The sequence below is a fragment of the Rattus norvegicus genome, chromosome 10, assembly GCF_036323735.1.
Source record: "Rattus norvegicus strain BN/NHsdMcwi chromosome 10, GRCr8, whole genome shotgun sequence".
Taxonomy (NCBI): domain Eukaryota; kingdom Metazoa; phylum Chordata; class Mammalia; order Rodentia; family Muridae; genus Rattus; species Rattus norvegicus.
Window position 1 is genome coordinate 54,287,058 of NC_086028.1, and position 10,333 is coordinate 54,297,390.

A 10,333-nucleotide genomic window follows, 5' to 3' on the forward strand; every position below is an offset into this window, starting at 1 on the left:
AGTAGGCACCGGTGGGTCAGCTGCTGGGGGACGGAGCACGGGGTTGGGGGGTGAGCAGCTGTCTTTGATTAATGTCCCGGGGATAAGGTCTACCTGTGCAGCCTGGCTGGCATCAAACTCACGGCAGTCTTTCCGAGACTTGAGTGTTAGGGTTACAGGTATATGCCACTTGTGTCCAGTGGAAACGATGGGTCTCAAACCCTTGAACGTACTAATCAGGCACGCTACCACTGAGCTACATTTCAGTCCTAAATAACTCTTAATTTTATTGTAATTTGAAACAGAGTCTCTGGCTCTCACAGAGGTTTGAGGGTTTCTGCCTCCCTGATGCTGAGAGACAAGGTCCATCTGCACCACCACCCGCTTGGAACATGCATGCTGCCAAACCTGACAGCCTGGTCTCATCCCTGCTCCCAACATGGTGGAAGGAGAGACTAATCTCCAACAAGCTGTCTTCTGACTGTCTCCTCTACAGATACAACAAATAAATTGTAATAAAACAAAATAAGTGACGTTTAAATGTCTGTCTTTCTAGGTCGCTAGGTCATGTCCACTCTCACAGGTGCTTTTTTCTTAATAAACTCTATTTCTATCACTGAAAAAAATAACTTTTTAAAGAACTTTTATTGATTTTTCTTTGTGAGTTTCACACCATGCACCCCAGTCCCACTCATCTCCCCATGCCCTCATATCTACCCTTTGCCCCTGAACCCCACAAATAAAACACACACGAACAAATGAACAACGATGACAAAGCTAAGCACAGAAAACATCTCATCATGGGAGCTGTATCGTGCCACAGTGTGTCCCATGGTGTATCATTCTGTCCACACATCTCCACTTGGAAATGTTCATTGCAAGGAGTCATTGGTCTGGTTGGAAGTCTCTGGCTTCCATGACACCACCACATTGGGACTCCTCCAAGTTTTCCTGTTGTTGCCCTGTGTCATGGAGACAGCTTCAGATCATATGTCCCAACCCTTCATAGATGATCTAGATTTCGGGTAGGCTAATTCAGAGCCCTGAATCTGGGCCTGGGTAGTAGCAGAACTGGTCAACCCACTGACTGGCAAAGCCACTCAATGCCGCCATCCAAGGGAGTCTCACTGTTCTGATCATTCATTATCTGTCTGCCTTATTCCTGACACTGTGCCTTATATTGGGGTAGGGGAAACCACACAGATGAAGTAGATATCACTTAAAACAACCAGATGCCATGGCTTACGCTTGTAATCCCAACATTCAGGGACCAGCCTGAACTATACAATGAGATCTGGTCTCAATAGAGAAATGGTTCAGTGAGAAGACTTATTGGGATCTGCCGCCACGCTTGATGACCTGAGTTTGGTCTTCTTTGGTCTCCAGACACAGTGGGGGGAACAAAAAGCCTCCTACAAGTTATCCATGCAAGTCACCATAATCTCCCAATAAATGAATGCAATTTTCCCCTAGTTTTTGAAGACAGGGTTTTGCTGTGTAGTCCTGGCTGTCTTGGAATTTGCTCAGTAAACCAAGCCGGCCTCAAACTCACAGAGATCCACCTGCCTCTGCTTCCTGAGGCAGGGATTGAGGATGTGTGCCACCTCTGCCTGGTAATAAATGCAATTTTTAAAACAAGAGGGTTGTGGATTTAGCTCAGTGGTAGAGCGCTTGCCTAGCAAGTGCAAGGCCCTGGGTTCAGTCCTCAACTCCAAAAAGACAAAAAAACAAAAAAACAAAAAACCAAAAAAACAAAAAAAAAAACAACAAAAAAAACCAAGATATGACTTTTATTATTTATTTATATCTGTATGAACATGCTAGAAAAGGGGTTCAGGTCCCCTGGAGCTGGAGTTACTGGTGATTGTGGTGTAACTGATGTGGCTGCTGGGCACCGAACTCTGGAAAAGCAGCAGGTACCACAACTCCAGCCCCAAGATGTGACTTTTATGTGCATACTTTATCCTTTGCTACAAAAAGGATTTGGCACCTGTACTGGCTGGCTTTGTGTGTCAACTTGACACAAGTTGGAATTATCACAGAGAAAGGAGTCTCAGTTGAGGAAATGCCTCCATGAGATCCAGCCCATTGTGGGTCATTGTGGGTGGTGCCATCCCTGGGCTGGTGGTCTTAGGTTCTATAAGGGGCAAGCTGAGCAAACCAGGGGAAGCAAGCCAGTAAGTAACATCCCTCCATGGCCTCTGCATCAGCTCCTGCTTCCTGGCCTGCTTGAGTTCCAGTCCTGACTTCCTTTGGTGATGAACAGCCTTGTAGAAGTGTAAGCTGAATAATCCCTTTCCTCCCCAGCCTTTCCCTTGCTTCTTGGTTATGATGCTTGTGCAGGAATAGAAACCCTGACTAAGACAGCAAAGAAATACCATTAGGTCTGGGGAGCGACATTCTATGGTAGAACTTTGCTTAAAATGCACAGGACCTGATTTCTATCCTCAACATTGCAAACGTAAGGGCAAAAACCAAATCTTCCTAAATGTGAAAAACAAAACAAAACAAAAAAAGTTAGCAGGTGAAACAAGCGAAAATCAAAGAAGACTCCACCAAAGCATTGCTTTAAGCTTAGCCAAAATTTATCAATATACCAACATCACAGGGCACAGCACACAACAGCAAGCAAGACACTGGAAACGATCTAAAAATTGGTGAGAGCTGTGTCGAGGGGACAAATGAGGTCCCAGAAATTAATGACTGTTCTCGAGGGCGGGGTTTGACTCATGAGGATGGAATGAGTTCATGAGTCAGTGTGGGAATGATCCAGCCCCTTCCACCCCAACTTCTAAACCAGGAGTACTGTGAAGAGGGAAAACAGTAAAGTGAGTAAGCGTCCCTTAACGTGTGACCTCCGTATGCCTACATTAGAGCCCTGAGGGAGCCTTGGACCCTCTCTCCTGCATATTTTTGTGTTCTTTGTGGGGTTTTGGTTGTCATTAATTCTCTGAGAATTTGTTAATTATCTATTCTCTGAGAATTTGTTAATTATCTATTCCTACCTGTATAGGTTTTTGCATACATATATTCCTGTGCACAGTGGAGTCCAGTGCCCTTGGAGTCCCAAGGCCCAGAGTGGCTGAGATCCCCCAGGGCTGGAGCTACAGATGTGGGTGCTGGAAAATGGACCAGGGTTTTCTGGAAGAGCAGTAATATTCTTTTTTTTTTTCTATTCTTTTTTTTTTTTTTTCGGAGCTGGGGATCGAACCCAGGGCCTTGCGCTTGCTAGGCAAGCGCTCTACCACTGAGCCAAATCCCCAACCCGGAGCAGTAATATTCTTTTTTTTTTCCCCCCACCCAGCCACCCCCCATATTCTTAACTGACCCATTAGCCTCCGGGCCCCAGTCTTTGGCTTGTTTTGAGACAGTATCTTCTTTTGCAGACTGGTCTTCAACTCTGGATTCCCCTGCCTTATCTTCCAAGCACAGGGATTAGGAACAGGCACCACTAAGCCTAAAAGGAGCTTCAGGAATAGGGCCTAGAGAGTCAACCACCAATTCCCTGCAACCGTGGAAAGCACACTGTATTTTCTTCAGCACAAGTCTTTTCTGAGTCTCCGTTCTACCTGTTTGCCTAAAACATTCTCTTACACATTTCCAGGTGAACCCGGTCACTCCACTGCAGCCTCCTTCCTCCTCCAGCACTGATCTAAACTTAGGCTTTCTTAACACTGCTGAGGTGGGTTGGGCGCTCTGTGCTGTGACAGTCCTGTCCCTAAGATGAATCCTGCTGGGTCCCTCCCACCCTTCACAGTGCCTTCATTTTTACACTGTCGTTGCTGTTCCCAGACTCCACTGGGAAGAACAACTTTCCCAGCAATGTGCCAAGGCCTAACCTCTTCAAATTTGTCTGGGACTCTCTCTCTCTCTCTCTCTCTCTCTCTCTCTCTCTCTCTCTCTCTCTGTGTCTCTCTCTCTCTGTCTCTCTCTCTCTCTGTCTCTGTCTCTCTCTCTCTCTCTCTCTCTCTCTCTCTCTCTCTCTCTCTCTCTCTCTCTCTCTCTCTTTCTCTCTCCCATATCCTGTTTGGCTAGGCACCATGGGTATAATTCCTAAAACAGGGTCTGTGATCTTACCTGCAGGGGTGGGGGGGGTGTTGGGCCGTGGTGGTGGGGGTGTCTGCTCACAGTTTCTCTTTCCCCACTCTGTGATGTTTCTATCCAGACACTAAGGCATTTGAGCGTGAAATAATGGAATGTGGCATCTTTGTTCTCTGATTAGAAAGTAGAGTGGTCTCAGGGACAGAAAACAAGAGCCTCACAGATGATTTGAACAGCCCCCTCCACCACCAAAGCCTCTCTTCTCAGGAGCCCAGCCTCACAAAGACCAGGCTAATGGCTGCTCTGGCAAGGGAAGCAGGAGGCAGCCTTGAGCGAATTCTGCACCCAGCACAAACTCCCCTGCTCTTTCACCTCCCCCAGACAGCTGGGAACTAACACCTCAGATGACAGAACTTGTCCTGGGGCTTCTGCTGGGAGGGGGTTGGGCACTGCAGCACAGGAGGCTCTGGGAAGCCCACAGTGAAGAGGAGGAAAGCCAGACCCTGCTTGTCTCTGAGAATAAGGCTCTCTCAGGGATGTGTTGAGCACTCCCACCTCAGAGCTACTAGTCCTCCCCTAAAATGCCTCCTTCACCCCGGAGACTTGCTAAATAGGCAGCTGCTCCCTGGTTCTCTCTCTCCCTAGATGCAGGATGGGAGTGTGTACAGCTGCTGTGGCTGTTTCGTGTACTTAAAATGGAGCAGTCAGGAATGGACCAGGTCTAAGATAATATCCTATAGTGTTATCTAGATTAAGCCATTTGACAAATATTGTCTCCATATGTGATGCACTTAAATTTTAGGGTCCAGGGAGAGGCAGTTGGTTCTGTCAAGGTCATGTGTTTGGGACTAATCCACATGTAAAGTTGTGCCTATAACCTAAGTACTTCAGGTACGACCACCCTGTCTACTGTCTCTTTTCAGTCCGGGTTGTATGCTAGAATCAAAGCTGAGGTGGGGCAGCTGACTTCAGTGGGGATCCAGCCTATGGCACCACCAGACAGTCTTGGCCCTCCCTAGAGTCTTTAGCTTGTCTAATTTTTGTGGGGCCTGCTCAAGCTTTGACTGCCAAACACACACCTGGTCATAAGTTCTTTGTAAGGAGGGGCAGTTTTCACAGCCCCCCTCCTGCCCCGGTTTTGTGTGTGTGTGTGTGTGTGTGTGTGTGTGTGTGTGTGTGCCTCTGTTACTCCTTTTGCCCATACCCTGCTAGGAAATAAGAAGCCTCAGATCTCTCTTGAGACATTCAATTGCAGGGTGATGGGCGAGATTAGTTCTCACAATCCCCCTCCACTACAGTGTCAGGATTCCAGTTAGTATTGCTCTGGTACCTATCTTGGTCGCTTCTTGTTTTTCACCCTCAACCCATACACCATGTGTTGGAACCAGGTTGTAGGATGAGACGTCGAATTATAAGGTGTAAGAACCTGTGTATCCTCTTCAAGTATGAGGAAGGATGTAATTTGTGGGGAAGAGATGTATGAATCTCGGTTGTGGGTTCCTTCCAAAAGAGGCAGGTGTCAGGTGTCTTAGGGGCGGCGGTGGGTTGGCGAGCTGGGCCCACAGCCTAAGGCCAACAGACCCAACCAGACGACCCCCGGCCCTGCAGCGCCCCGCCCCCGCGGTCCGCTAGAGACGTGTCGCCTGCCGCGCCCCGCCCACGCCGCAGTGCCCGGATGCGGGTGACGTGCGGCCGCCATCTTCCAGTCCCGGGTAGCCAGCGCCAGTCGGAGCCAGCGCGAGCCGCCGCCGCTGTCACTGCCTCTGCCAAGTCCTCTGCCCGCTACCCCCGCCATGTAAGTCAGCCGCCTGTCACTCGCCACCCGCGATGTTCTGCCCCTTGCGGGCCGCCACCCCAAGGAGTGGGCTGGGAAACACGGGGGTCCCGCCCGCGCCTCTCGTGCCGCTGGCCAGGCTGGTGCCCATGACTGCGCGCTGGTGCCCGGAACCCGGTCTCGTGCGGTCTGGCACGGGCGATGGCCCGCAGGAGGGAGCGGACCCAGCGTCCACCCTCCGCCCCGCCCCTGTCACCATGGCCGTCAGTCATTTCGGGTCGACCCCGGGCAGCATCAAGGAGGTCGCCCTCATTTAACAGGAGGGGAAATTGAGGCACGAGGAGGGTCTCTCAAGGTCACGCGGCTCAACCGCTTTGGGGCCTTAAAGTGACTGTATCTCCCATCGGGTGCCTTCTCGCGCAAGAGAGGACTGGAGGGACTGTGGATGGACAGGTGGATGGGTGGAGCCCGGACTGTAGGGCCAGAGGCTCCAGGCCTGGAGTCTTAATCCGTTTCTCTTCCTTAGGTCGGCTACCGCTGCCACCGTCCCGCCTGCCGCCCCGGCCGGCGAGGGTGGCCCCCCTGCACCTCCTCCAAATCTTACCAGTAACAGGAGACTGCAGCAGACCCAGGCCCAGGTGGATGAGGTGAGTGTGTGTGTGTGTGTGTGTGTGTGTGTGTGTGTGTGTGTGTGTGTGTGTGTGAAAGATGATGGGACTGGCAAATAGGTGTGGGAGCCCATCTTGGGTTGAAGGTAATGACAGTTTATGCCTGTGGGTTTGGGTCCGAGACCTGCCGTATCCCCTCTCTGATTCCCTGTCAGCTTGCACTTGGAAGGGCTGCAGGATGAATCAGTTGTGCTAGCCCGGGGTGTGCCAGCTGGGGCAGGTGTGCTCTGGTGATAGGCTGATCCAAGCCCTAAAGATAGAGGGTGTTGCTGAGCATCTGAGCTCTGTGGCAGCAGCATGCCCCTGATGTGTGCTCCTTGCATGTCCCCAGGTGTGCTAAGCATGTTCTGTGTATGTCCTTGGCATGTTAGCCTGAAAACATCGGGGTGCATGTTCCATGTGTGCCACAATGGGCACATGTTCAAGAAGTGCCCTCCTTAAGGCGTACCTTGGCACACCCCCCTGCCTCGTGGACCCCTCCCCCAGGTGGTGGACATCATGAGGGTGAATGTGGACAAGGTCCTGGAGCGGGACCAGAAGCTATCGGAACTGGATGATCGCGCAGATGCCCTCCAGGCAGGGGCCTCCCAGTTTGAAACAAGTGCAGCCAAGCTCAAGCGCAAATACTGGTGGAAAAACCTCAAGGTAAAGGGGAAGGAGATGGGGTCAGGTGGAGGGCCAGTGGGTGAGTGGGGTGTCACCTCGCCTCATTCACCTCCCTCTCATTCCTAGATGATGATCATCTTGGGAGTGATTTGCGCCATCATCCTCATCATCATCATCGGTGAGTGGAGCAGGAGTGGCCAGGGCCCTTTCCCTGGAGAAGTAGAGGGTTTCCCTGTGGAGTCGGGGCTTTGAAGGTCATTGACCTAGTTTTTACTCTTCTACCAAAACACATTTTGCTGCTATTGGCAGTTCTGACTCACGTAGAGCCCCAACTTGAGTGTTATAGCCTTATTTTCCCTTGTTATGGGTAGTTCTGGGTAAGATTTTGGGGATAGGAATACTGGGTGGTCCCTGGTGCCTTTCTAGGAACCCTTTGAGCCTAAAAGCTCAGTCTGGGGTTTCTAAAACTGGAGAGTAGAAGACAGGTCAGGCTGAGGGTCTTGAACTCCAATCACAGGATACACTTACTCCACTATTTGAAAGCTATCGTCACATGCCAGTGCCTTAAAGGTTTGATACCCCTTTGTGCAATCGTGGCGTTTAAGGGATCTCAATACCCACTTGTGCAGTCCCTTTGAAGAAACTGAGGCAGAGAGAGAAGGGATGTCAGTGGGGGACTGGGGAGGTTTGGAACAGGGCCAGGCCTGATACACTGCTGTCTTTCTCTTCCTTCCCTTCCCCCACCCCCTACCCCTCCTCATGCCCTCTCTCTCCACAGTTTACTTCAGCACTTAAGTCCCTGAGGAGTCTGCCCTGCCTAAGAAGGGCCTCTCCCCCACCCTCAGCCCGTCCTCCACCTCTCAGCCATATCTTTCAGCCCCCTCCCTTGGATCCGTGTGTGTGTGTGTCCGTGTGTGTGCCCCCTGTAAATAGCCAGCTGTTATTTATACATATATAATATTATATATATTTGGTCTGTTTGTAGTTTTATTACTAGAAGATTTTTTCCGGTTGTCCTTAACACCCCTTCCTGAGGTTCCCATCACCTCTCTCTCTCACCCTCTGCCCCCTTTCCTCTTTCCTGTTCAGCCCCAAGTCCCTTCATTTGCATCTGCTATGCAATAGCCCCTCTCCTCCTTCCCTTGGATTTAACCAATCCTTCCCCTATCTTCCCTGTACAATTCCAGACCCTCCCCAAACAGAGCAAACCCCACAGAAACAAACAAAACACCCCACCTGTCTAGGCTTCCATAGGTTGCATCTTTGTATCCCTTGGGAGCCTCTAAGACTGGTCCTACTTGGTCCTAAGAATCCCAAGGTTTTCTGGGAGCTTCCAACATGTTGATTAGCATATCATTTGCATACACTGTCTTTTTTTTTTCCCTGGGTTTCTTCCTTTCTGTTCCATTACTCTTCACTCTTCTGTGTTTTTTTTTTTTCTTTCTTTCTTTTCGGAAGAGTTAGTTTCCATTGGTCCTCTTATCACACTTTTATTTGCACGACATTATCTGCAGGTGGTGGGGAGCCTGGGCTTTTGGGGAACTAGGACCCCAAAGTTGCCTCCTCCCAGCCCCTCTAGTCTAGTTTGCTTCCCTTACCCCATTTTCCACACCTCTTGTACCCTCCTCTCCCTCCCCCAGCTGGTGTGTAAGTGTCTTGGAGTTCAGTGTGTTATGATGGACCAATAATTCTGCCACTTGGGGTCTCTCCCTACATTCCTGCTCCCCAGTTTTCGTGTGGGGCATTCAGCTGACATTCCCGGGGGTCTCCCTCCCTCCCATCTGCCTGATCTGCTGCCTCCTCCCACCAGGAGAACTGGAGGCTGACCACAATCTGGTTCTTTGAGGAGGGGTGGCTCTAGTGTGTGTGGGGGTCATCACTGCCTTGGGGAGGAGTGGGACAAAACAGAACCCCCCCTAATTCCTGCCTGAAATCTCTGGCCTCATCCTTGCTAGAGGTTGGACTGAAAACTTTCCTCCCCAATCCTGGGGGGGGGTATTACCCCCCATCACTGCCCAGCTCCTCTGACTGCCCCCCTGTATTCAGGGTGGGGGTACTAGTCACTGCCAATATGTGTATGGGACTTGCTGGAGGATGGGGATCCTTGTCCTTCTCTAGGGCTGCTGAGCCCTGAGAGAGAGAGAGAGAGAGAGAGAGAGAGAGAGAGAGAGAGAGAGAGAGAGAGGGAAGCAAGCTATTTCCCTGTTGGGTACAATGATAGAGAAAGGATCTAATCTTTAAAAATGGCACAGTTTTAGGGGTCTGAGGGTACAGCCCCTTAACCTGCCTCTTGGGGGGGGTGTTCCCCAAACTCTTCCCCCACACACACCAGGTTTTCTGTGTGGAGGGGAACCAAGGAGATCTAAACTGTGGTGTGAAAGGGTAGGAGAGATGCTGGGGGTGGGGGTGCTTGTGTTTTAGACCCCCAATATTATCCCAGTGTCCCCTGCCTTCCTTCTTCCCCTGCCCCATGCCCCCAATTCTGTGGCGCATCCAGATTGTGAAAATGTACAATAAACGTGTAATGAGTAACCAGGTGGTGTCCGAAATCTTTTTCTTAATCAGTAATAAGAGTATTGGATTTTTGGGTATGGGGTGGTTGAAAGGTTCTTTGGGAAGAGCTGGCTGGCCTGTTGCAGGAGGTGCTGACCTTGGGGCCTTGCAAAGTGTAATTCCCGAAGTGACCACATGGGGCACCAGCAAATGAGAATGGGAAGTATCCCTAAAGTACCTGGTGTCTAAGGCAGGTGAGCTCTGTAGTCTGGGATTCCCAGCTTCCCACTCCTAGCCTGGGGTGTGCTGCTACCACAGAACTTATCTCCTAAATTTCACATCTAGCTACCCCTTAGGCTCTCTCAGAGCCATGTACTCTTGGGCCACTTCTGTGGGGCATTTCTTCCCCTTTCCATCTCAGTGCCAGACATCCAGATGGGTTAATGAATGCTTGTAAGGGTCAGCTTGACGAGATAAAGCTAGCTATAGACGGCACACTACCCTTGCGCTGTGTTGTGTGGCTGTTACTTCCGAACTCTTGAACTGTAAGCATCCCTACCCCCAAGTACTTCAGGAGCATCACTGAGATGTAGCTATATAGGAAATAGGTAGCGTTCCTGGTTGCCCTCTGTATTCAGGTCATGAGGGACTAGTCACTGCCAGTGAGTGTAGTACTTGCTGGTTCATGGGGATCCTTGCTTCTCCAGGGCAGTTGAATAGAGAGACTGGGGTGGGAGGACTGGCTAAGAACCACTAGAGGGCCAGGTGTGGT

The 10,333-nt window shown here is 50.6% G+C and overlaps 1 protein-coding gene across 2 annotated transcripts; it reads left to right on the forward strand.

Annotated features, from left to right (window-relative positions):
• The first annotated feature begins 5,365 nt into the window (after positions 1-5,365).
• Vamp2 (vesicle-associated membrane protein 2) lies at positions 5,366-9,600 on the forward strand. 2 transcript variants are annotated; one of them, NM_012663.2, is made up of 5 exons: positions 5,732-5,815; positions 6,321-6,441; positions 6,949-7,107; positions 7,195-7,246; positions 7,847-9,600. In NM_012663.2, coding segments are annotated over exons 1-5 (351 nt in total). In that variant the 5' UTR covers positions 5,732-5,813; the 3' UTR covers positions 7,864-9,600. The 2 variants fall into 2 exon arrangements, with proteins under 2 accessions (XP_006246655.1, NP_036795.1); XM_006246593.5 differs by having other exon boundaries at positions 5,366-5,815; positions 7,195-9,600.
• Positions 9,601-10,333: the final 733 nt, after the last annotated feature.